This window comes from Tachysurus fulvidraco, chromosome 7 (genome assembly GCF_022655615.1).
Source record: "Tachysurus fulvidraco isolate hzauxx_2018 chromosome 7, HZAU_PFXX_2.0, whole genome shotgun sequence".
NCBI classification, from domain to species: domain Eukaryota; kingdom Metazoa; phylum Chordata; class Actinopteri; order Siluriformes; family Bagridae; genus Tachysurus; species Tachysurus fulvidraco.
Window position 1 is genome coordinate 3163950 of NC_062524.1, and position 26798 is coordinate 3190747.

The 26798-nt window shown below is 43.0% G+C and overlaps 3 protein-coding genes across 4 annotated transcripts in view; all 3 read right to left on the reverse strand.

The window, feature by feature from the left end:
* Positions 1 to 1521: 1521 nt before the first annotated feature.
* LOC125145175 (filaggrin-2-like) lies at positions 1522 to 5443 on the reverse strand. Its single transcript, XM_047816085.1, has 2 exons — positions 5434 to 5443; positions 1522 to 3793 (listed from the first exon to the last, which is right to left on the reverse strand). The coding sequence occupies exons 1-2, from the start codon at positions 5441 to 5443 to the stop codon at positions 2169 to 2171; spliced, it is 1635 nt and encodes a 544-aa protein (XP_047672041.1). The 3' UTR covers positions 1522 to 2168.
* Positions 5444 to 10491: 5048 nt separating this feature from the next.
* On the reverse strand, positions 10492 to 15577 carry LOC113650448 (cysteine protease atg4da-like). Its single transcript, XM_027158823.2, has 11 exons — positions 15417 to 15577; positions 14564 to 14800; positions 14289 to 14372; positions 14033 to 14206; positions 13667 to 13964; positions 13524 to 13585; positions 13175 to 13311; positions 12777 to 12855; positions 12480 to 12556; positions 11746 to 11865; positions 10492 to 11252 (listed from the first exon to the last, which is right to left on the reverse strand). The coding sequence occupies exons 2-11, from the start codon at positions 14751 to 14753 to the stop codon at positions 11058 to 11060; spliced, it is 1416 nt and encodes a 471-aa protein (XP_027014624.1). The 5' UTR covers positions 14754 to 14800; positions 15417 to 15577; the 3' UTR covers positions 10492 to 11057.
* A 386-nt stretch (positions 15578 to 15963) lies between these two features.
* The window catches only part of mast1b (microtubule associated serine/threonine kinase 1b), a 31182-nt gene continuing 20347 nt past the window's right edge, over positions 15964 to 26798 (reverse strand). Inside the window, exons 19-28 of one of the 2 annotated variants that reach the window (XM_027158806.2) lie at positions 26758 to 26798; positions 26415 to 26569; positions 26024 to 26268; positions 24977 to 25171; positions 24643 to 24872; positions 24413 to 24535; positions 24185 to 24321; positions 23775 to 23941; positions 20666 to 22004; positions 15964 to 16018 (exon numbers count right to left, since the gene is read on the reverse strand). The exon at positions 26758 to 26798 is cut by the window's right edge and continues 69 nt beyond it. In XM_027158806.2, the coding sequence (XP_027014607.1) occupies positions 20701 to 22004; positions 23775 to 23941; positions 24185 to 24321; positions 24413 to 24535; positions 24643 to 24872; positions 24977 to 25171; positions 26024 to 26268; positions 26415 to 26569; positions 26758 to 26798 (2597 nt within the window). In that variant the 3' untranslated portion in view covers positions 15964 to 16018; positions 20666 to 20700. Of the gene's footprint in view, positions 16019 to 19510; positions 22005 to 23774; positions 23942 to 24184; positions 24322 to 24412; positions 24536 to 24642; positions 24873 to 24976; positions 25172 to 26023; positions 26269 to 26414; positions 26570 to 26757 lie in introns of those variants that run through there. The other variant, XM_027158807.2, reaches the window with a different exon arrangement.

Here is a 26798-nt window from a genome sequence, read left to right on the forward strand (position 1 = left end):
ACAAAGTTATCCGGGAACTGAAATTTTCTTTTTCTTTTAGTCTTTATTTAAACAAACGTCATTAAAATAAAACACTTCGGAACACGAGGCTGTAGAAAAATATTTCTATAACGGTAACGTCACACCAAGACAATATTTATAGCTAATCTATAACAGTTACTCACAGCGTATCATTATATATTAGATTAATAGGAATTGGGAGTCATTTTGAGGACTTAGCTGCTGAGACATTGTCTGTCTCGCTCATGTCTTACAACATATCCTCTAATATGAGGACAGGTCTGGTGAACCTGTAACAGTCCAGAGCCTAAGCCAGGTGGCAGACAAACTAATTAAACGTCTGCTCGCTACCTCGAGGGATTACTAATGAGGTAGCGTCTGTCCCTGAGCGAGACGTAAACAAAAGTGCGAGAAATACTTCGGATGTTTGTCCGAATTAACATAAGACCAGAACGTACCGAGTGTAAAGCCGCTACCTTTGATTTCATGCGTATTAAACATTTTTGTAAACTCTTATTAATGATCTCGGACATGGAACCGGCTATATATCGCCTGGAGGAAGAGGAGTTTCACGGAAATCTGAATGGGGATTGAAATCATCCGAAGTTCTCGATACTAACGAAACAAATTTGGCTACAAAGACACGATCGTTCACGCTAACTAGAGCCGACGTATTCCGGATTTCTGTCGGTCGGAGAAAGCGATAGATGTGAAATCCACGGATCCTGCTATTGGTTTGATCTCCATTACAGAGTCAGTAAGAGTCAATCAGAACAAAATGACTCGCTCTTGACTCCCTCCGATTAATACTGATATCTGTGTTAATGTTCTAATTTCAATTTTATCCGTATAGCGCTTTTAACGACGTGTCTCCAAACGGCTGTACGGGAATATAAAAAGCTAGAATAACAATAACAATAAGTTTAAAATAAAGTTATATTTATCCCTAAAGAGCAAACCCGAGGCAACGTTAGCGAGGAAAAAACTCTCTGAGACTACGTGAGAAAGAAACCAAGTGAACCTCATCCTCGTCCTCATGTGGGTGACACCAGAGAGAGTGATTATAAATAACTCCCTTTCAATAGCTACACAGTTCTCATGTCCTAAACGATCTCAGATCATTCACTCATCTCATTGTAAGTGTGTCTGCTTCATAATATATCCGGTGTCATGCTACTACATCAAGCGACTTAAAATAAAAATCCTCATCTTTATTGAAAATCGCATCCACAAAACAAGAGATTAAAGATGTAATATTCATTCATCCATCTTCTACCGCTTATCCGAACTTCTCGGGTCACGGGGAGCCTGTGCCTATCTCAGGCGTCATCGGGCATCGAGGCAGGATACACCCTGGACGGAGTGCCAACCCATCACAGGGCACACACACACTCTCATTCACTCACACACTCACACACTACGGACAATTTTCCAGAGATCCCAATTAACCTACCATGCATGTCTTTGGACCGGGAGAGGAAACCGGAGTACCCGGAGGAAACCCCCGAGGCACGGGGAGAACATGCAAACTCCACACACACAAGGTGGAGGCGGGAATCGAACCCCGACCCTGGAGGTGTGAGGCGCACATGCTAACCAAGCTAAACTAAGCTTTAAATAATCAGAGAGGGAAAACTGGCATCTGGGTTCCTAACACATCGCACTCACATTTGAAATCTTTAGAGTTGGAGTGTGAATAGTTTTGAGCTAAACTGGAACTCTTAACCTACATCTGTATTCCTGTCTCATGTCACTAAACACGCTTCACACATCCCACTGGACTGCATTGTTAATATTGTTATTATTAGATGTGAGTATTTCATACCGCAGTGCTGATGTAAAGTGGATGTGACTACATGTGTTGATGACAAGTGTAGCCCTACTAGTTTGTTCAGATGAACAGAAGCTGTACAGAAGTTGAATAGACGGCGACGCGGAGCGGCTCGGCCTCGACACGTTCCTCACACTGGGAATTTCCTGCAATGTGCACGATGTGAAACAATAATGGAGCATTAACAGTGACTCCACTTCATGTTGGTCCAAACCTAGACTATCCAAAGAACCCTTAAAGAACCAGTTTCTTCAGAACCTTGTCTATAGACGTCACATTCCTAAGTAACAAAAGCAGTTTATAGGAAGACGTGTAACTGAGCAGCGTTCTGTAACCTTCAGGAGCTAACCTTAATTACAGCCGAGGGTTTGAGAACGTCGCCATGCTGTTGTGTTTGAGAACATGCTGAATATGGACTGAACGTTCTGATAACATTAATAACTAATAACTTACTAATAATTAATAACTTTTTTTTTACTATTGCAGTTTTCAAACATTGATCATCTACTGTATGTTCTCCTACTGAATGTTCTCCTACTGTACGTTCTCCTACTGAATGTTCTCCTACTGAATGTTCTCCTACTGTACGTTCTCCTACTGAATGTTCTCCTACTGAATGTTCTCCTACTGAATGTTCTCCTACTGTACGTTCTCCTACTGAATGTTCTCCTACTGTACGTTCTCCTACTGAATGTTCTCCTATTGAATGTTCTCCTACTGAATGTTCTCCTACTGAATGTTCTCCTACTGAATGTTCTCCTACTGAATGTTCTCCTACTGTACGTTCTCCTACTGAATGTTCTCCTACTGTACGTTCTCCTACTGTATGTTCTCCTACTGAATGTTCTCCTACTGAATGTTCTCCTACTGAATGTTCTCCTACTGTACGTTCTCCTACTGAATGTTCTCCTACTGAATGTTCTCCTACTGAATGTTCTCCTACTGAATGTTCTCCTACTGAATGTTCTCCTGCTGAATGTTCTCCTACTGTACGTTCTCCTACTGAATGTTCTCCTACTGAATGTTCTCCTACTGAATGTGCTCCTACTGAATGTTCTCCTACTGAATGTTCTCCTACTGTACGTTCTCCTACTGTATGTTCTCCTACTGTACGTTCTCCTACTGTACGTTCTCCTACTGAATGTTCTCCTACTGAATGTTCTCCTACTGAATGTTCTCCTGCTGTACGTTCTCCTACTGAATGTTCTCCTGCTGAATGTTCTCCTACTGAATGTTCTCCTACTGAATGTTCTCTTACTGAATGTTCTCCTACTGTATGTTCTCCTACTGAATGTGCTCCTACTGTACGTTCTCCTACTGTATGTTCTCCTACTGAATGTTCTCCTACTGAATGTTCTCCTACTGAATGTTCTCCTGCTGAATGTTCTCCTACTGTACGTTCTCCTACTGAATGTTCTCCTACTGAATGTTCTCCTACTGTACGTTCTCCTACTGAATGTTCTCCTACTGAATGTTCTCCTACTGAATGTTCTCCTACTGTACGTTCTCCTACTGAATGTGCTCCTACTGAATGTTCTCCTACTGAATGTTCTCCTACTGTACGTTCTCCTACTGAATGTTCTCCTACTGTATGTTCTCCTACTGAATGTTCTCCTACTGTACGTTCTCCTACTGAATGTTCTCCTACTGAATGTTCTCCTACTGTACGTTCTCCTACTGAATGTTCTCCTACTGTACGTTCTCCTACTGTATGTTCTCCTACTGAATGTGCTCCTACTGTACGTTCTCCTACTGAATGTTCTCCTATTGAATGTTCTCCTACTGTACGTTCTCCTACTGAATGTTCTCCTACTGAATGTTCTCCTACTGAATGTTCTCCTACTGAATGTTCTCCTGCTGAATGTTCTCCTACTGTACGTTCTCCTACTGAATGTTCTCCTACTGAATGTTCTCCTACAGAATGTTCTCCTGCTGAATGTTCTCCTACTGAATGTTCTCTTACTGTTCAATCATGTCTGTAAAAAAGGCTCTTTAGATGTTTTGCTTAGAAAGAAATCCTGACAGATTGAACATTCAAGAAACATTAAGAAAACATTCTGACAATTTAAAAGCTTTAGTTTGAGCGCCTTTCAGTTTTGATTTAGAACTAGTTTGGGTTTCACAGCTCCCAGTTTATATCTATCTGTCTCTCTGTCTGTCTCACTGCCTGTCTCTGTCTCTCTGTCTGTCTCTCTGCCTGTCTCTGTCTCTCTGTATGTCTCTCTGCTTTTCTTACTGTCTGTCTCTTTGTCTTTCTCACTGCCTGTATATTTGTCTGTCTCTGTCTCTCTGCCTCTTTCTTTGTCAGACTCTGCCTGTCTCTCTGCCTATCTCTGCCTCTCGCTGTCAGTCTCTCTGCCTCTCTCTGTCTGTGAATCTGTCTGCGTCTCTCTCTCTCTCTCTCTCTCTCTCTCTCTCTCTTTGTCTGTCTCTCTGTCTCTCTCTTTGTTTTTCTCTTTGTCTGTGTCACTGTCTGTCAATCTGTCTGTGTCTCTGTCTCTCTGCCTCTTTCTTTGACTGTCTCTCTGTCTGTGTCTCTCTGCCTGTCTCTCTGTCCGAGATGCACACAGCTTACTTTGGAGCTCTGGATTCGGTTTTGTATTTTTGCTTATTTGTGTATTTGTGCATCCATTCATTCGTGACCCGACTGTTTTGTCACCGGAGTAAATCTTGCTAGACGTTTGTACACAGTGCATGCACGCTAACCGCTCACCTTCACACATAAACACTGCGTAAATGATGCATAAAGACTCTTTTCACACTTTATTACCCACACGTTATTGTTTCTGATCAAATCAGGAGCTGTTCTATTCCTGTACGATTTGTTTGTTAAGACCAATTTAAGGCTCTTTACATTTCAGGACACAGTAAAGAAAAGAGTGAAGCAGAGTAAGAATCTGAGGACCGGGGTGTGTCTTCACGGTGTGTCTTCGTGGTGTGTCTTCATGGTGTGTCTTCATGGTGTTATCTCAGTTACTGTGGAATTATGAGATCTGTATCTCTGTGCTAAAATGATTAGGACTGAAAGGTCTTCATTCATTCTACACCTACAGTACCTTCACACAAACACACAAACACACACACACACACACACACACACACACACACACACACACACACACACACACACGCACCCAGACAGGTTCATGGCATGCAGGAATGGTGGCATTGTTCACTTTCTCTGTGTATTAGATGTTATGAAAGTGTGTGTGTGTTGTGGAATTTGATGAATTTCACAGTTCCAAAGAATAGGGCCCTGACTCTAGAGCTATGTGAATTATTTTCTAGCCTAGCCACACCCGGTGTGTCCGTGACAGACATTTTCACAGTTCAATGGAAAAAATATTCAGATTAAAAAAAAATCTAACAGCTCCACCCTAAAACCCCACAGTGCAGCGAGTGTCACTGATAGGAGGGTGTAGTTTATATGTACTCACTTCTACCTGCTGTGGTTCTCCAGAATGAGAACCAGAGTGTCCACCTTGGCAGGTGCACACTGCCATAAAACACCCCAGAGAAAGCCCTGGCTTTAGAAAGTCCTAATTTTTCACTCTCAAAGAATTATATGATTAAGTTCATTTACCTGAGAGTATTACCTGTACCTGTAAGCATCACAGTGTGCAAATCAATATCGTTTCTTTATTTTCCTCTTTTGTTCTGATGTAAGAGATAAAACAGCACAAACTCAGCAACATGTTTACACAAACCAGACATGAGCTGGAGTCGAATGATCCAAATTTACTCAACAGTTAATGGTGCAGGAGGGAAATGAGAAATGAGAGATGATCACTGTGGATCTAATACAGTTCTACACACTGATCGCTGTGGATCTAATACAGTTCTACACACTGATCACTGTGGATCTAATGCAGTTCTACACTGATCACTGTGGATCTAATGCAGTTCTACACTGATCACTGTGGATCTAATACAGTTCTACACACTGATCACTGTGGATCTAATGCAGTTCTACACACTGATCACTGTGGATCTAATGCAGTTCTACACACTGATCACTGTGGATCTAATGCAGTTCTACACTGATCACTGTGGATCTAATGCAGTTCTACACTGATCACTGTGGATCTAATGCAGTTCTACACTGATCACTGTGGATCTAATGCAGTTCTACACTGATCACTGTGGATCTAATGCAGTTCTACACTGATCACTGTGGATCTAATGCAGTTCTACACTGATCACTGTGGATCTATTGCAGTTCTACACTGATCACTGTGGATCTAATGCAGTTCTATACACTGATCACTGTGGATCTTATGCAGTTCTATACACTGATTACTGTGGATCTAATGCAGTTCTATACACTGATCACTGTGGATCTAATGCAGTTCTATACACTGATCACTGTGGATCTAATGCAGTTCTATACACTGATCACTGTGGATCTAATGCAGTTCTATACACTGATCACTGTGGATCTAATGCAGTTCTATACACTGATCACTGTGGATCTAATGCAGTTGTACACTGATCACTGTGGATCTAATGCAGTTCTGCACTGATCACTGTGGATCTAAAGCAGTTCTACACTGATCACTGTGGATCTAATGCAGTTCTACACACTGATCACTGTGGATCTTATGCAGTTCTATACACTGATCACTGTGGATCTAATGCAGTTCTATACACTGATCACTGTGGATCTAATGCAGTTGCACACTAATCACTGTGGATCTAATGCAGTTGCACACTAATCACTGTGGATTTAATGCAGTTCTATACACTGATCACTGTGGATCTAATGCAGTTGTACACTGATCACTGTGGATTTAATGCAGTTGTACACTGATCACTGTGGATTTAATGCAGTTGTACACTGATCACTGTGGATCTAATGCAGTTGTACACTGATCACTGTGGATTTAATGCAGTTGTACACTGATCACTGTGGATCTAATGCAGTTCTTTACACTGATCACTGTGGATCTAATGCAGTTCTTTACACTGATCACTGTGGATCTAATGCAGTTGTACACTGATCACTGTGGATCTAATGCAGTTGTACACTGATCACTGTGGATCTAATGCAGTTCTTTACACTGATCACTGTGGATCTAATGCAGTTGTACACTGATCACTGTGGATCTAATGCAGTTCTACACTGATCACTGTGGATCTAATGCAGTTCTACACTGATCACTGTGGATCTATTGCAGTTCTACACTGATCACTGTGGATCTAATGCAGTTCTATACACTGATCACTGTGGATCTTATGCAGTTCTATACACTGATTACTGTGGATCTAATGCAGTTCTATACACTGATCACTGTGGATCTAATGCAGTTCTATACACTGATCACTGTGGATCTAATACAGTTCTATACACTGATCACTGTGGATCTAATGCAGTTCTATACACTGATCACTGTGGATCTAATGCAGTTCTATACACTGATCACTGTGGATCTAATGCAGTTGTACACTGATCACTGTGGATCTAATGCAGTTCTGCACTGATCACTGTGGATCTAAAGCAGTTCTACACTGATCACTGTGGATCTAATGCAGTTCTACACACTGATCACTGTGGATCTTATGCAGTTCTATACACTGATCACTGTGGATCTAATGCAGTTGCACACTAATCACTGTGGATCTAATGCAGTTGCACACTAATCACTGTGGATTTAATGCAGTTCTATACACTGATCACTGTGGATCTAATGCAGTTGTACACTGATCACTGTGGATTTAATGCAGTTGTACACTGATCACTGTGGATTTAATGCAGTTGTACACTGATCACTGTGGATCTAATGCAGTTGTACACTGATCACTGTGGATTTAATGCAGTTGTACACTGATCACTGTGGATCTAATGCAGTTGTACACTGATCACTGTGGATCTAATGCAGTTCTTTACACTGATCACTGTGGATCTAATGCAGTTGTACACTGATCACTGTGGATCTAATGCAGTTGTACACTGATCACTGTGGATCTAATGCAGTTCTTTACACTGATCACTGTGGATCTAATGCAGTTCTTTACACTGATCACTGTGGATCTAATGCAGTTGTACACTGATCACTGTGGATCTAATGCAGTTGTACACTGATCACTGTGGATCTAATGCAGTTGTACACTGATCACTGTGGATCTAATGCAGTTCTTTACACTGATCACTGTGGATCTAATGCAGTTCTTTACACTGATCACTGTGGATCTAATGCAGTTGTACACTGATCACTTTGGGTTCTAATGCAATTCTACACATTACCATGCATTGGGTTCTTATGGAGCAGGTGCAAATCAAGACTTAAAGAACTCCAATTTGCATTATGTAAATCTGTGCAGAAATAGAGTGGATTAGTAGCAGAACCGGTCTCATCCAGCCAGGTGATGAGGGGAACCAGTTCAAATATATACATGACATTGAGAACTAACAGATGACACTGCACACAACATATCGAGCAAAAAGAGAAGTGGGTGAGGCAGTAATGCAATTTGAGGCATTCTGAACATACACTTAGACAAAATACTTGCCAAAAAAGTTAGATAAATTAATGAGACTGGTTTCTCAGGATCTCTACATGCTGTCACTCTTCCTCAGAAGTTCATCTGTACAAGCTTCAAAGGTTGTGGTTGTGTGTTTTGATTAGAAGAAATGAGAGGAATGAAGAACCTTAACACACTGCACATAATCAGGAGACGACTGTGGAGGAGGAGGAGGAGGAGGAGGAGGAGGAGGAGGAGGAGGGAGCAGAACTCAGCATCACACAATAACAAGTCAGAAGTTCAGAGAGTGAGCATTTTTAAATTCCTTTGCCTTCACATGACTGAGGATCTCACTGGATACTTGGTGACGAAATCTCCACAGCGACTGCACGCTTCGAGAAGGCTGAGGAAATTCAGGTGTACAATGAAGCACATCCTCTTTAGTTACACTAGTTCGTAGACTTTTCAGGAAGAGCTGTCTTTAACCGTCATCTGTAGATAACCAGTGACTCAGATGTTACCTGATATACAGTAACTGACCTTCCAGATAGGAAACAAACTATCCCCATGCTGATCCACAAATTCCAAGCCTCCAGAGAGACGAAGGGTCGAGGAAGCTGACGATCACAGATGTCAGCTTTTATGATCTAGCAGCATGTAGCTTCTCAGAGACAGCAAAGAGGATCATCTCTGTGGAATATGCTGCTTTAAAGCCAGATCGGTTTGGATCTTGCAGGTTTATCAACCCAGGGTCATCAGGAGGAGGGCTCACATTATCATTAAGGATACATTAACTACATCTCTTCCCCCAACACTGCAGCCACAGTTTGCCCTCTTGAGTTGCCCACAGATCTTGAGTGAAAGGGTATCAAGCTTTACACCACTGTGCCCACACACACACACACACACACGCACACGCACACTTACAAATGAGACAATGATCAGATTCCATTACTGAAGGTACCAATGTAGACCTCTAAATATGCACCATCCATGTGAAGAGAGAGAGAGAGAGAGAGAGAGAGAGAGAGAGAGAGAGAGAGAGAGATAGATAGATAGATAGATAGATTTTTTGTTCCTATCAACAGGATTCTCAGGGTAAGAATATCATGATAGTGTGTGACACTGTTTCCTGTACATATGACAATAAACACTTGAATGACACAAAGTTTATTTCAACGTGATGCAAATTTACCACACAGCTGGGGAAGTCCTAAGGTGACTCCTAACCCGAAGGTTGTGGGTTCGAGTCTCGGGCCGGCAATACCACGACTGAGGTGCCCTTGAGCAAGGCCACGCTACTTCTTGTTTTACTTTCTGAAAAGATTTAATGGTGATGAATGAAGAGGAAAGCGTTCAATACTTCCACATTAAATTCTACAGCAGGGAAGCACACGGGCTTCCTAATGAGCATCTCGTATCCATCAGTCACTCAGAGGAGACACGATACACCGCACATACGCAGTCCTGATGGTTTAGAGTGTCGGATCACTGTGTAACAGAACAGCCGAATGGCTCTCCGGGGTTTTAGACATGCTCCGGTGTCAGAGGCGTGAGGAGAAGCTTCCTGTGAAACGCTGATCCGGTTACAAACACACTCCGTCTCCTGTCTCACACCCAACACACAACTTTCACTTCTGTTCATTAACAAAATCTCTTACATGGACGAAAGAAATCCTAAATGTCTAAATGCAGTCTTGTTTTTTATTTCAAAAATAATGATCAATATAATAATTAGTCATTATTTATAGGAAAAGATAGAAATCATACACTCTCGACTTGACAAAAAAAAGGTAAATGAAACCTAAACAACAAACCCTAAAAAAGAAAACACACACACACACGCAGACACACACACACGCGCACACACACACACGCGCACACACACACAGACATACATACACACACAAACATACATACACAGACACACAAACATACATACACAGACACACACATACATACACAGACACACAAACATACATACACAGACACACACACATACATACACAGACACACACACACACACAGACACACACACACACACACACATACACACACACACAAACACACACACAGACACAGACACACATACACAGACACAGACACACATACACAGACACACACATACATATACAGACACACACATACATACACACACAGACACACACACACATATATACACAGACACACACACACACACACACACACACACACACACACACACACACACATACACACACACACACATACACACACATACACACACACATACACACACACACGCACGCACACACACAGACACATACATACATACACAGACACAGACACACACACACACACACACGCGCATATACATACACATGCACACACACACACACACACACACACACACACACACAATAATGTTTGTGTGTGCATACAGATGTATGTTACAATCATATGAAGCTGAGCTTTTAGTGCTGTAGGGATGGAGGGATGGACGATACTGATGAAAACGATATCACAAACATACATACGACCCAGATGTGATCATCTCCACCCACATTTCCCTGCCCATCTTCCTGTATTGTTTCCTTCTTGCTAGCTGAAAGCTTACAGTCACTAGTTTAAGACAAACAGCACTAGGAAGCTCACTGCTGCAAGTTACAAGCTTATCGCTGCTGGTTGATTACTGCGTGTGAACTTTAGGCTCTAAGCTGCTGATTCTGACCCGTGGGCTGGTGAATGACCTGTTTTACGTCAGTGTCTGATCTGGGAACAGACCTTACTGTGACTGAGCCAGCATTCCCACCAGCACAAATTCCTCCATGCTGCTCTGCTTACTCTTTTGTCTTCCTTTGCTTTTGGGTGAAATGTGCACTCCTGGGTCAAAGGTCAGCTCCAGCTGCTCGCGCTGGGCTTGTCCGCTGCCCTCTGCTAAGGTGAAGATGGGGTACGTGTCTGTGGATGAGGTCAGAGCCTGGAGGAGGAAACAGAGGAGTGAAGACCAGACGGAGGCTGCAGGGAGGATCAGAGTCGACCCGAACGTTTACTAATGTAGTAACAGAGTGGCAGTAAAGACAGGGTCTGAAGGGGCACTAGGGGTGGAGGAGGAGGAGGATGTGCAGGAGGGGGTGGAGGAGGATGTGGAGGTGGATGTGGAGGAGGATGTGGAGGAGGATGTGGAGGAGGGGGTGGAGGAGGATGTAGAGGAGTATGTGGAGGAGGATGTGGAGGAGGATGTGGAGGATGAGGATGTGGAGGAGGATGTGGAGGAGGGGGTGATAATGAGATTGAAACTGAGATATTGTGTATTAGATTGTAATAAACTGTAGAATTAAAAAATGGTTTAACGGGTAAAAAGGTGACATCTGACATTATCTTTTCCCGTGTGTGTGTGTGTGTGTGTGTGTGTGTGTGTGTGTGTGTGTGTGTGTGTGTGTGTATGTGTGTGTGTGTGTTTTGTCTGTTACCGTGGTAACATCAGAGCATAGAGTGTCGAAGTCCCTTCTGTTCCTAGCGTAGAAGCCCAAGGTGCAGCTGGGGTCCATGCGGTGAAACGGCAGCTTCCTCACCGTCTTACAGTGAAAAGACTGCAAACACACGTGCACTGTAACCATAGCAACGCTAGCTAGTATCAGCTAACTAACCAGCCTTGCTTTCTTACATTTACAGCATTTGGCAGACGCAGCATTTATCCAGAGCGACGTACGTAAGTGTTTATATCTCTAGCGTTGGATACATTAATGCTGCTCACTAGGTTACATACTTAAGATACCATGAGTTTAAAACATTTGTTCAAAGTTACAATAAAAAAATGTCTTAGGTTGTGTTTGGTTTTTTTTTTTAAATGCAAAAGATAGTTGACGTGCTAGTTGAAGTGTTTCCTGAATAAGTAGGTCTTCAACCGCCGCTTGAAAATAACCAGTGACTCAGCTGTCCGGACCCCTAGGGGGGGCTCGTCCCACCACCTCGGTGCCAGAACAGAGAAGAGTCTTGTAGTATACTTGCCTCTTACCCTGAGAGATGGTGGGACCAGTGGAGCAGTGCTGTAGATGGGAGGGTGTGGGGTGCAGTGTGAGGAGTGATGAGGGCTTGGAGGTAAGACGGCGCTGGTCTGTTTGTGGCTTTGTAGGCCAGCATCAGTGTTTTGAAGCTACTATATTACAAGTTCTTGTGTTTAGGAAGTGACTAATCATTTCTGTACCTCTAAGGGGAAGCTGGGCTGACTGACATCCACAGCAGGCTGACAGAAATGAGGATCCAAATACAGCAGCTGGTCATCTGCTTAGAGAGAAAGGAGTGTGTTTATTATAGAGTCGGAGAACGCCTCTATGTGATCACATGACCATCGTGAAGGTCCATGTATTAATTTCCCTGATATTAAATCACCAGATTATAAACCCGAAACCCCAAACTGTTTAGAGAAAGAAAAATCAACATGGAATAAAGTGGCATGTGTTTCGATTCAGCGCCCCCTGTTGGTAATGTCCGTCTCACTCACCCTGAAACCCCACGAAGTACAGCGAGTGCTTCGGCTTTCCTCCGATTATCCCCACACAACTCTTCAGCTCAAGCAGTCTCTACAGGATCAAGCAAAAAAAACATCAACAACGTGTGTGTGTGTGTGTGTGTGTGTGTGTGTGTGTGTATGTATGTGTGTGTGAGTGTGTGAATGTGTGTGTGTGTGTGTGTGTGTGTGTGTGAGTGTGTGTATGTGTGTGTGAGTGAGTGTGTGAGTGTATGTATGTGTGTGTGAGTGTGTGAATGTGTGTGTGTATGAGTGAGTTTGTGAATGTGAGTGTGTGCATACCTTCACATGGGGGACATACACAGGGTTCAGTGTGTCTCCACCAACGAGACAGAGTGTGTGTGTGTGTGTGTGTGTGTGTGTGTGTATACCTTCACATGAGGGACATACACAGGGTTCAGTGTGTCTCCGCCAAGTCTCACAGGCACCAGGATGACAACAGGGCGAAATCTTGTCGAGAGCTCACGCTGACACTCTCCACACAGTCTCAGCACATCTCCCACATACACTTTTCACGGACACACACACACACACACACACACACACACACACACACACACACACACACACACACAGTGCTGAAACGTCATTACTGACTAAGAATAAAACAGTTACAGTAAAGTAATCCCTGATAATGTGACGTGGACTTTTGACGTTGACTTTTGTATTCCTAAGAGACGTGTTGTGGCAGTTTTTTGTTTATTTATTTATTTAACCCACCGGTGCAGTCCTGTGCCACATATACAGCCAGGTCACTCAGTTCAGATGCTGCTACTGCCTTCCTGTAAACACACACACACACATCAGTATGCAATAAAGGAAAGCAGAAATTGACGCCAGAGCTCCCTGACACAGCGTCTTACCGCAGCAGGTGAGCGGAGACTGATGGGCCGTACCAGTCACCCGCCCGTTGCCCTGACGACCGCCCAAACTCCACAAGCTTATGCAGGCTGAAAGGAGCAGATGGCGTGTCCCCAAACCATGCCACTAGACGCTGATGTCTGCTCTCCTGCCCTTTCTCATCCTCATCCAGTACGGCACCCTCACTCCGCCTCCTCTGCCCACCCCTCTGGCTCCGTCCCAATCCCAGCATAAAGGGTTGAGAGTGTCTGAGCTCCAGGTCATCTCTGGTCTGGTGATGAGCCCCTGGCCACGTCCACCCTTAACACAGTACAGCGTGAACATGTGAGTATGTCAATGTGTGTGAGATTGTGTGTATGTGTGCATACCTGCAGGCAGTGTGTGTATCTTCAGTGCCTGTGCGAGCAGCATCTGGGCAGAGCGCAGCGTGCAGCCCCACCCGCTGTCTGAGGTCAGAGATGATCCATGTAAAGAAGAGAAGCCTCTCCTGTAGGTCATCCAGAATAGAGACGAGAAAACACACCGGAACAGATTCTTCTCACCTAACACACACACACAAACATTTGAAAATGTGTGTGTGTTAGGTGAAAAGCATCTTTTCTGTTGTGTGTGTGAGATAAACACCTTCATGGCTCAGGTGGTATGTGTGGCCCAGCATACACACAGGAGAGTTTTTATTCAGACGAGATTTGGCTTTTAAATTCCAGCCTGAAACACACAGAGTTTATTAACACACACAGAGATCATTAACACACACAGAGATCATTAACACACACAGAGTTCATTAACACACACAGAGTTCATTAACACACACAGAGATCATTAACACACACAGAGACACACTACTACACTCCTGCCTCGTGTTTAAAGCTGTACACTCAGCACAGGTTTACACACACCTCCGTACTTCACACTGTTCCATGCAGACACCAGCCTGCTCCTCAGCCTAGGTCTGTCCCTCACTGCCTCTGAGGAGTGCGTGTGGTCCGAGGTGTAAGTGCAGTCTGAAGGTTCAGGGTGTGACACAAACTCAAATGACTCCACGACTTCTGTGGAGGTCACCCCCTGATTACAAGTAGAGGTCATCATATCTCTCTGCTGGACCTGCTCACCATGGCAACCTGAGAACCCAAATCCTAGCAAACAAGCATCAACAGCCTTTTTACTTACTGCACTGTGTGTGTGTGTGTGTGTGTGTGTAGGTGTGTGTATGTGTGAGTTTGTGTGTGTGTATATGTTGTGTGTGTATGTGTGTATGTTGTGTGTGTGTGTGTTTGTATGTTGTGTGTGTGTGTGTTTGTATGTTGTGTGTGTGTGTTTGTATGTTGTGTGTGTGTGTTTGTATGTTGTGTGTGTGTGTGTTTGTATGTTGTGTGTGTGTGTTTGTATGTTGTGTGTGTGTGTGTTTGTATGTTGTGTGTGTGTATATGTTGTGTGTGTGTGTGTTTGTATGTTGTGTGTGTGTGTTTGTTTGTTGTGTGTGTGTGTGTTTGTATGTTGTGTGTGTGTATATGTTGTGTGTGTGTGTGTTTGTATGTTGTGTGTGTGTGTTTGTATGTTGTGTGTGTGTGTGTTTGTATGTTGTGTGTGTGTGTTTGTATGTTGTGTGTGTGTGTTTGTATGTTGTGTGTTTGTTTGTATGTTGTGTGTGTGTTTGTTTGTATGTTGTGTGTGTGTGTGTGTGTGTGTTTGTTTGTATGTTGTGTGTGTGTGTGTGTGTACGTGATATACGAGATTTCATGAAACACTTACCGTGTATTTATTTGCATTAATAAACATTATCCTTTAATACAAAAGGAATCCTGCCAAAAACAAGGCGGACATTATTGACGCCAAAACTTTCAGCATAATGTTTCACTTCCTATTTACTCTGTGCGTCACGTAGCAACGCAAGACGTATCGTGCAGCTGATTGGCGAAAAAGATTACAAAGCTAATCAGAGAGAAGGAAATACAGGTCAAAGGCAGGACGAACAATTCCCAACCAATCAGGTGTCACTTGCTAGCGCGCTGAAATGACACACAATCCTTATCAATAGAGTAAAAAAAACCTGCTCTTAGCGTCTAAGCCGTGATTGGTTGATCGCCATGTCAATCAAATGTGGTATCGTAAAAGTCTCGCGCTTCGTGTTTATATAAAATATTGACGCCTTGTGTGTGTTTAGCTAGTTGGCGAACTGGCACTTAATTTAGCTGGTGATGGAAAACATGTAAATTCAGTGTAATTTAAGTGTTTGTGTGTGATATAAACTCTGTATAAAAGTTATATACCACAGAAAAGGCAAAAAAAACAACATTAATCATCTTTTTCATTGTTTTTATTGTTACTGCACTTCAGCCTCTTGTTTTGCATTGCTGAGGAAAATAAAATGAGAAAAAAAATATTGCAAATGAATAAAATTCCGTGATAAAACATTTCAAATAAATCCAAGTACACGCTCTGAAAGGTTTTCAGAAAAAAATAAGATAAAAAAATTTAATAAATAAAATGAATCATAAAACCATACCTCAAAATCATAAAAATAAAATAAAACCTGATCATAAAAAATAAAACCTGATCATAAAAATAAAATAAAACCTGATCATAAAAAAATAAAAAAATAAAACCTGATCATAAAAAAATAAAACCTGATCATAAAAAAATAAAATAAAACTGATTATAAAACTAAAAGCAACATGTAAACAAATTAAAATGGTTAATACAGGGGTCCAAGCATTTTGGCCAGCAGGTGGCAATGTCCTGAAAGAGGGGGTAATAAGGGGAATTGTGGTGGGCATCTGCCATTTATTGCCCAACAAACTAGTAAAATAAAACAAACAAACAAACATGTGAACATCATGTTGTCTTTTTAGGGAAAACTGATGGAAAAACCCACGTTTTCAAGGATCAATTCGGCTCCCAAACATCCGTCACGTTTTAAACAGAACTGTACAGTGCATATTAATTAGAAACAACTCCTTAAACGCATACGGAGAGAGAGAGAGCCTCGTCACCTTGTTACTTTAGCTTGGACCTCCTCTAAATATACGTGATAAATAAAGTGCATTCTTTACAGTGGTTTTTAATCCACAGCAACAAAGTGGAAAACAATGTACGACTACATAAATCTAGACACCGAGACACTCAAACAGTTCTCTCTCTCTTTCACACACACACACACACACACACACACACACACACACACACACACACACACACACACACACACACACACACTCACACACACACACACACAAAACATCATCTATGACAGGAGTTTAGCAAACACACTACCGCAGAGCAGAACGCAGAACACACAGTACCTTAGGAACGTCTTCTGGACGTTAAGTAAAACGTCAGTGCAGGTATAAGTGGTTAATTTGATATAATAGGAGTGAATTTGTAGGTATTTTGTGTGTGTTCGTGTTTTGTTTAGTCAGCTCGTTTATACAGATCTGAGAAATCGCACGTGTCTTATTCAGAGACGGAAATCTCACAGTTTTGTTCTGTAACCTTCTAGATAAGTTTTACAATTAAACTCTATAGAAAGTTTATTTTCAGAAATGAACATTGACGCTCAGGAGGAATGATAGGACAATAATTGTGATAGAAAAAGGTCATTACTGCTATGCTGAATATTTTGAAATTGAGAAACGAATGACCACATTATCAGTGTTCCATCAGTCTTTATCACATGATTTTTATCTACAGTTCTACATCTACAAGACTGACAAATGGAACAAGCTGTTTTTGCAAGATCTTGTCTTTTTTAAACTTTGCAGTGGTATACAGAGGTGGGAGTAGGTCACACACGTGCAAGTCACAAGTTAGTCTCAAATCATGACTGTCAAGTCAGTCAAGTCGAGTCTTTTTTTAATATTAATCAAGCAAGTCACAAGTCTCAAATTTGTGACTTAAGTCTGACACGAGTCGAGTCCCCCATCTCTGAATCATTTAACTCAAGTCTGAGTCAAGTCTAAAGTCATGAATGTCAAGTCAAAGTCAAGTCGAGTCTCAAATTTGTGACTTAAGTCTGATTCGAGTCAAGTCACTGATGGTATATAAATGCAAATATTAAAGGGGCCATTTGTAATTTTGTCACACTCTCTTATTGAATACAGCCACAATACAAACACGGATGAGCTTATCTACTGAAGCCAGTGTGAGCTGAAATTCTTTTTGGGAAAAGGAGTTTGAGGCTAATTTCAGGGCCAGAAAATGTGAACAAAAGTCTATTGAGCTCTAATGTGCCTCTAATGTTGTTTCAAATGTTTTGTATAAATAAAGAAATAAAAGCTTTGTCCACTAGTGGGCAGGTTAGAGCCAAACCACACCTCAGAAGCACTGGTTGTAATCACATCGTGTCCTTTTGCAGAAGAAGGTAAACGGTAAAGACAAAGGGCGGTAGTGAGGTTTTGATATTGTATAATAACTGTATAACTTTTAAACACTACAGACTGCACTGTTAAACATCCACAGACGTGACAGCACGACGTAACATGGAACACACACCAGCATCGTTCATCTACTGACATGATGGAACATTCTGGGTGTCAACTAAGATGCAGGGTGATACTCAGTGTAAACAAGCAAATCTGAACTTTGCCACTTACTAACTTGGAAATCACATCTACACACACACACAGTATAAAATGTAGTCAAGTAAGAGTTAGGAAAGAAAAAAGTGTGAAAACAAAGTCTACATTAAATTACACACAGGAGAACGCTCTCATTGCATATGTAGGAAGTTTCACACACAAACACACAACGGTTCATTTTCCATGTTCTTTAAAGTTCGAAATTAAATTTGTTCTGTTTCTTCTCCACATTCAGTGTTTAAAGGCCCAGAGAACCTGAATTCCAAGTAAGGACAATTATCAGCGCCTGGATTGGTGGTTTTGAGCTTTTACTATATATACAATGACATACTAGAGCTAGAAGATATGTGCTAAAAACCTGTGGTACCGTCAGAGCTGATAAAAATGAATCAACCGTTTCTAACCAATCAGAATTCTGAATTCAGCAGCACTGTGGTGTAAAACTTGGCTCACTCTGGTCTTGTGGCTACTATCTAAAGGGGGCAGAGCAGAACTCTCAAATTTATGTGTAAACCTCAGTGTTGGTGGCACGATGTGTGGGACAAATTCTGAGCAACCAATAAATAAATGCTAAGCTTAGAGAGAAAGCTAACCTAAGAGAGAGAACGCTAATCTAAGAGAGAGAAAGCTAACATAAGAGAGAGAACGCTAACCTAAGAGAGAGAACGCTAACCTAAGTGAGAGAACGCTAATCTAAGAGAGAGAAAGCTAACATAAGAGAGAGAAAGCTAACCTAAGAGAGAGAAAGCTAACCTAAGAGAGAGAAAGCTAACCTAAGAGAGAGAACGCTAACCTAAGTGAGAGAACGCTAACCTAAGAGAGAGAAAGCTAACATAAGAGAGAGAACGCTAACCTAAGAGAGAGAACGCTAACCTAAGAGAGAGAACGCTAACCTAAGTGAGAGAACGCTAACCTAAGTGAGAGAACGCTAACCTAAGAGAGAGAAAGCTAACATAAGAGAGAGAACGCTAACCTTAAAACACTGAAAGCTAACTCTAGAGACAGCTAATGTTTAAGGGCTAAAGCTAACCTTAGAGAGAAAGCTATACTTTGACTGTGAAAGCAAATCTTAGAGAAAGCTAACCTAAGAGAGAGAAAGCTAACCTTAGACACATAAAGCTAACCTTACACACTGAAAGCTAACTCTAGAGACAGCTAATGTTTAAGGGCTAAAGCTAACCTTAGAGAGAAAGCTAACCTAAGAGAAAGAAAGCAAATCTGAGAGAGAAATCCAACACTAAAGTAAGCTATTTTTTAAGAGTGAAAGTTTGAGAGAGAAAGCTAACTTGATGAACGAAGTTTGAGAGAGAAGACTTATATTAGAGAGATAACTTGTTATTAAAGCGTTGCGTCTGTAACGACTCAGTAATTTGGAGTGTAGGGAAATGGAGGACTGAACAGTACTCATTTTTTTTAGGAGGCTGAAGCTAATTAGAAATTTAGGACACACCTACAGGAGCATTAGTTTAATAAAACACGTTCTCTGGGACATTGAACACTTTGTTTATGCCTCGCACACTTCTTTATGTCTATTGCAGGTGTTATCGAGGAAAAGGATCAGTAGCAAGGACCAATCAGGTGTTTACGACTGTACGTAGTGAAATAAAGCATTCCACCTTATTAGCAAACCTCTGATTGTGTATTATGCATCTTCAAGTATGGTGATCTATTTATTTATTTATTTATTTGCCTTTTTGCTATAAGAGAATCGACAGGTTCTGCCACCCATCGCAGTCGATAGCATTTGATATGACATCACTGACATGCTGTTGCTATAGAGACGGTTATGACGATCGGATGTGTACAATGTTCACTAGCATCGGGTCTTTGCGTAGTATTATTTTTTTTAAATATCATATTCTCTTCTCAGTTTTTTTCTATTCACAATACCTTCCATGCAGCTACACACACACATGGTGCTTTACGCTATACACTAAACCGGTGTTACATTTACAATAAAGCTGCAGTAAATAACTTTTTTATTTGCAATATTCAGAACACTTTGTAGACTATTTTACTAAGCAGCCGCGTTTGTAAGCTGGCTAACGATGTTCGAAACTGATGTCACATAAGCTAGATTTAGTCAGCCAGTCGCAAATTTATTCAAGCCTTATTAAACTCTGTAAAATTCAGGCCCTGAAAAGCAGTAAAGGTCAAAGATCGTAACGGGTTCACAACCACAATGCTGGGTATTACTTCAACACTTCAATACTACTTGAATGTAAACAGATGTTACATGCTACTACTGTTGTTACATAATGTTCTTCTGTGAATCTTTAGTTACATACTGCAGCTTTAAAAACTGTCTATAGATGTACACGCATCTAACGATGACAGATTGAGAGCACCTTTTTTTTTTTATTATGGATAAGTGTTAATTTGGTAGTTGTGGAAGTATTAGGTCATCGCTTAAGTATCGCTTACTTCTCATCTCCTCCCAAAGGTTACAAACAGGAAGTTCAGGAATGCTTATTAGAGCTCTTTGATTTGGAAGATCCTGGTCCAGGCCACGTTCCTGTCGCTATGCGCCAGGCTCCTGACGAAGCCTCGGACTTTCCCAGCGTCCCGGAACGCTTGTCCTCGCTAGTTTTGGTGCTCGAATCCTTCCCTTTCCCTCCGTCCTGTGATCCTAGCTTCATCGGCCCGAGCACGGTTTTGGCCACACTGGTGAGCTGAGTGACAAAGCTTGAGCGGTCACCAGGGGAGATGGTGCGAGATTTGCCCGTGCTGGGGGATGGAGTGGAAGGAGATGGGGAAGCTGGGCTTTCTTCCAAAACTTCCAACTGTGAGCGCTCTTCTCTGAGGGTTCGGATTGACCCGGAGTGGACCGAACTCTTCTCCTCTCTGGATTTTATTTGTAGCACACCTGCCCCCGTCACTGGAGGTGCTGGAGTTTTAGCCTTGCACTCACCACATTTGCTCCCGAATTCCGTCTTAACCTCTACACTTTGGGGCTTTTTCACACACTTCCCCAGTTCAACAACCTCCGATTTATTTTTTGAATCATTCTCTCTCGCTGCTTTTCCTTTCTCTTGCTCTTTCCCGCCCTCAGTCTTCCGATCCGGCGGTTTTGGCGTAGCGGTATCTACGCGCAGTAACGGCATCTTTACCCCAGGCTTTTCTCTCATGTCAGAGACTGAATCCTGTGTGGTTGGTGTCTTTGATGCACATTTGTCTTGCTTTGCAGGTTCACAACTTGCTGTAGTTATGGTTTTGATGGAATCGTGGGTTTTTGAAGAACTCGTCGTCTCTTTTACTTCGGACGGTTTGACCTTCTTGCTTAGCACGGAGTCTTGAACAGAAGGCGAGTCCTGCTTGTTTGCGGTCTGCAGCGTATCTGTGAGCGCGTTTTCTCCTTCAATCTCCTGCAGGCTTTGCAGAATACGGTATTCCTCCACACCATGTTTTCTCAGGCCACCTTTTTTTTCCGCTGCCGACGGAAAGGAAGCAAACGATGGCGGAGAGGGCGGAGCCGGCTTCTCGGTCGACTGCACCCGTGTAAGGAGAGGTGAGCGAGGCCTTGTTACTGGCGGCGATGAGTGCAGCTTGGCAGGGAAATTGGGTGTGGCGTTGGGCGTGCTCGGGGAGGGGGTGTGTGCCAGAGGGGACAGAGGGACACTCCCAGCGGATTTACAGCGAGACGAGCGGAACTGACGCTGCAGCTTAGGGGACAGGCCGTGCAGTGAGCTCGGCCGCATGTGATGAGAGGTAGCTGGTGAGTTTGGAGTGGAGGATGCCGGGGAGCTGCTCTGGGATGACATGCCTGAGGAAAGAGACACAAAGAGAGACACACCGAAGAGGTAGAAGGGTGGGGAGGGAAGAGAGGGGGTTTGATTAATGACAGGTTAGTGTCAGGTTAATAGCTAAGTTAAAACATGGATAACGATTTTAGTCAAAATGTTAATATGAGTAATTGTTAATGGTGTATGTTATAGGATAAATACTGGGAGGTAATACAGCTGGTTTACTATGAAACCTTTCTCCAAATCTCCAACCTGAGCTGAGCAGATAACCAGAAAAAGGTCAATCATAATGTAATATTAGATTAATGTCCTGTTAATTTCAGCTAAGTATTGAATTAAAGTTAAACAGCATGCTAATATTAATGATGATTAGGTCAGAAGTTACGTTTAGGAACAGTATCAGGTACATAATGGATTACAGGTAGAAAATAATTCAGTCCCAGGGTATAAAAGTGACATGATGCTGGTAAAAGATCAGCCTTATGACTTGTTAGGTAACTTGCTATGTTTTTGGTCTGTTCAGTGTTTAGTAGTTATATCAATACCAGTTTAATACCCAGTGCAGATGAGTTTATTATGTTGTTAATACTGAGAATGATTATAACTAATCAAACTAAATTATTAAGTTATTATGAGTATATAATGGTATTATTACTGTTATTACTATTAATGTGGGGCAAGTCGTGGCCTAATGGTTAGAGAGTCTGACCCGTAATCCGAAGGTTGTGGGTTCGAGTCTCGGGTCGGCCACGACTGAGGTGCCCTTTGAGCAAGGCACCGAACCCCCCAAATGGCTGCCCACTGCTCCGGGTGTGTGTTCACGGTGTGTGTGTGTTCACTGCTGTGTGTGTGCACTTTGGATGGGTCAAAAAATGCAGAGAACGAATTCTGAGTATGGGTCACCGTACTTTGCCGTATGTCACTTCACTTATTATTACTTATTAATAATTCTAATGCTAATTATTAATATAACTTACATGAGATCTGTTTGATATTATTATTATTATTATTATTATTATTATTTGTAGTAGTAACAACTTAAATTTAGTTTGTTTACAATAAACAGCGTCAGTGTTTGGATCAATATCGGGCTAAAAGACAGAGCACAAATCCCAGATTAATAGCACGACAGTGATCGAGTTTTATTTTGAACACTTCCTTAATATCCACAAGAGAGGAATATCAGTGTATATGCAGTGTCTTAATAATACATCTGTTATACTTTTACAGCCTACCGTCAATTAACCGAGGCTTTGTAGAGAACATTGTATCTTGTTATTCAATTTACAGCCAAGAATAATGAAAAGTAAGCTTGAGTTCGATTAACATGTAGAAATGTTCCAAGCAAAAAAGAAACACACTGAGCAGGAGACATTTAAATCAAAGAAATTTACATTGTGTGTGTTTGTATGTGTGTATGTGTGAGTGTGTGTTTGTGTGTGTGTTTGTGTGTGTGTATGTGTGTGTGTGAGTGTGTGTTTATGTGTGTGTATGTCTGTGTGTTTATGTGTATGTGTGTTTGTGTGTATGTGTGTGTGTATATATGTGTGTGTGTGTGTGTGTGTGTGTGTGTGTATATGTGTGTGTGTGTGTTTGTGTGTGTGTGTGTTTGTGTGTGTGTGTATGTGTGTGTGTGTGAGTGTGTGTGAGTGTGTGTGTGAGTGTGTGTGTGAGTGTGTGTGTGAGTGTGTCTGTTTATGTGTGTGTTTCAGTGTTTTAGGTCATTTAACATTTAGCAGTCCTGTAATATTTCACTTGTCATATCTGAGATATTGTTGTGAGTCACTGACCGAGGTGGGCGGAGTCAGGGGGTGAGTGAGCGTACAGGCTGTGTGTAGGAGAGCCAGGGAGACTGTCACCAGACGAGAGAGAGCGGTTCAGAGAGGAAAGACTGCGGCTGGTGTGGAGCAGGTTTGAGTGCTTAGTGATTTTACGAAGCCAAGGGCTTTGCTTCTTACTGAATGAGAGAAAGAAAGAGAGAGAGAGAGAGAGAGAGAGAGAGAGAGAGAGAGAGACGGTGGGGGAAAAAAGACAGGTCAGAATGTTTTATCATATAACTCATAGCTGAAACCTGCTCATTGCAAATGTGAGAGATAAACTAACTCGGGAAGTTTGAATTTTTTATGCACCATATTTAATGAGAATTCGACTGGAAAACATCTAAAATCTGATCTATAAACACACTGAGTGGGAATGTCACCTTTCCTGTCCCTCCTTGGTGATGGATTTCTTGTTGCGACGTGCCATCTTGGCTCTGGAGCTGGGCTTTCGTGCTGGTCCGATCTTAATGGAGGTGTTCTCAAAAGGAGTCGTGGTCACCGTCACTTTACTCCCACTCTGAGCACAAAACCAGGTGTTTATAAAGCGACAGCTCCGTTTAATCGGTTCACAAGAACGAGAAGCAGACGGCGATTTCAGACTGCTGTACCTTCAGAATGAGCTCCACCACTTCTGTATGAACCAATCCGTGCACAGACTCTCCGTTCACATGCGTGATGAGATCACCAGCACAAAGACCTGCGTCCTGGGCGGGGCCTCCAGACTCCACATGCTGTGATTGGACAGTAGAAAAAAAAGATATTAACAATTTATTTTAATTGTGAGATAAAGCACAGTGCATTTTGGGATGTGAAGGTGTGTGAGCCTCCCAGATCTTACCCAGACCATGTGATGGACACTGTAGACGTTGGTGTCCCCCATGTAGACTCGGATGGCACGCAGCGTGAAACCGTACCTCTTTCCCGAGCGCTGGATGGTGATGGGAGAACGCAGAGTGCTGACGGATGGAGAGTAGTCCCTGCTGGGGGATGAGTCACGGGATGACGGGTTGGATGATATTGAGCGAGGAGACATGGGGCTAGCCAGTGGGGATGTCCCATGCTGCTCCACTGCAAAAAAAAGGTTCATAAATATAAGAAAGCAGAATAAAAATAAATACAAAAGACAAAGTTAAGATGGAGTGGAGTTTTACTGTATTAGTGGTATTTCTGACCTGCAGGAATCATGACGGATAAGGCAGAGGCAGACGCTGACTTTATGACCTTGGTGCTAGAGAGTGAGGGAGGGTGTTTCTCTCCATCGGCAGAGAGGTGCTGATGTCGTGCTCGCCGCAGGACCACTTCACTCGCGGCTCTGGTTCCGAACGGTCCTGACGTCACAGCTGCATCAGCAGGTTTCAGAAGTTTATCTGTAGGAACACGGGGGGAGGTGTAGATATTATGTGTGGGCGACGTAGACATTATGGGTGGGAGGCGTAGATATTATGGGTGGGAGGCGTAGATATTATGGGTGGGCGGCGTAGATATTATGGGTGGGCGGCGTAGACATTATGGGTGGAAGGCGTAGATATTATGGGTGGGCGGCGTAGATATTATGGGTGGGCGGCGTAGACATTATGGGTGGGCGGCGTAGACATTATGGGTGGGGAGTGTAGACATTATGGGTGGGGAGTGTAGACATTATGGGTGGGGAGTGTAGACATTATGGGTGGGGAGTGTAGACATTATGGGTGGGGAGTGTAGACATTATGGGTGGGAGGCGTAGACATTATGGGGGAGGCGTAGACATTATGGGGGAGGCGTAGACATTATTGGGGAGGTGTAGACATTATGGGTGGGGGGTGTAGACATTATGGTGGAGTTGTAGACATTATGGGTTGGAGGCGTAGACATTATGGGGGAGGCGTAGACATTATGGGTGGGAGGCGTAGACATTATGGGTGGGGGGTGTAGACATTATGTGTGGGAGGCGTAGACATTATGGGGGAGGCGTAGACATTATGGGTGGGGGGTGTAGACATTATGTGTGGGAGGCGTAGACATTATAGGTGGGGGGTGTAGACATTATAGGTGGGAGGTGTAGACATTATGGGTGGGGGGTGTAGACATTATGGGGGAGGCGTAGACATTATGGGTGGGGGGTGTAGACATTATGGGTGGGGGGTGTAGACATTATGGGTGGGGGGTGTAGACATTATGGGTGGGAGACTCGTACAGTGACCTTACTTTTATTTACTATCCAGCTAAAATGCCTCACACACCTATTCCTTGTGCTGCTGGTGCCGTAACAGAGGACTCTGCCACCCCGGAGCTGGTTGCCATAGTAGCACCTTCCAGTGACATCCCTCTGGTTTTGACTGGTGTGTGTCGAGTGTGTGAGTCTGTATCTGTCTCTAGAGGTGAGGGGACGCGGTGCGTGTCCATGAGAGCAGAGAAACGACGGCGCACGCCGGGAGGACTGGACTCGGACTCGGTGAAGGAATACACAGAGCAGGACAGGCGCTTCCTACACACACACACACACACACACACACACACACACACACACACACACACACACACACACACACACACACAGAGCCATGATGCCTCCTGTCACCAGGAGAATGAATATGACCGATCATTTACCTGCATTATAAACTTCCTACTCACATTTCAGGAGAGCCGGTCCTCCATGTTTTGTCTCTCAGAGTGAAGCTGCCCAGACTCTCCCTCTTTGCTCGGTCCTCCCGATGACCTCTCGGCTCCCTGCGGGTCACCACGGGCTTGTGCTCGAGCTGGGACAGATGCTCCATGCTGCTATACACCTATACATACAGTACACACAAGGCTGAGTGGGACTACACTATATTAATCCTTATCAAATTCTAATGTAGGTATAATAGCACAAGTCTTATAATCGTAGGAAGAAGGAGAGAAGGAAGAGCGTGAGGGAGGAGATGAAGATGGGAAAGAGATCAATCGAGGCAGAGACACAAAAGTGAGGGGCTGAAACCTTGCTGAAGCGAGGAGAGCAGGAGGAGAAACGCCGAATCT

Bases quoted from the DNA above. Each gene is read 5' to 3' on its own strand.
- LOC113650448 (XM_027158823.2), bottom strand. From the start codon at position 14,753: ATGATGACCTCTACTTGTAATCAGGGGGTGACCTCCACAGAAGTCGTG. The intron at 12,557-12,776 runs GTGAGTGAGACG...CTCTCTAAGCAG, and splicing joins GTACTTCGTGGGGTTTCAGG to ATGACCAGCTGCTGTATTTG. The intron at 11,253-11,745 runs GTAACAGACAAA...TTCCTCCTCCAG, and splicing joins TATGCTCTGATGTTACCACG to GCTCTGACCTCATCCACAGA.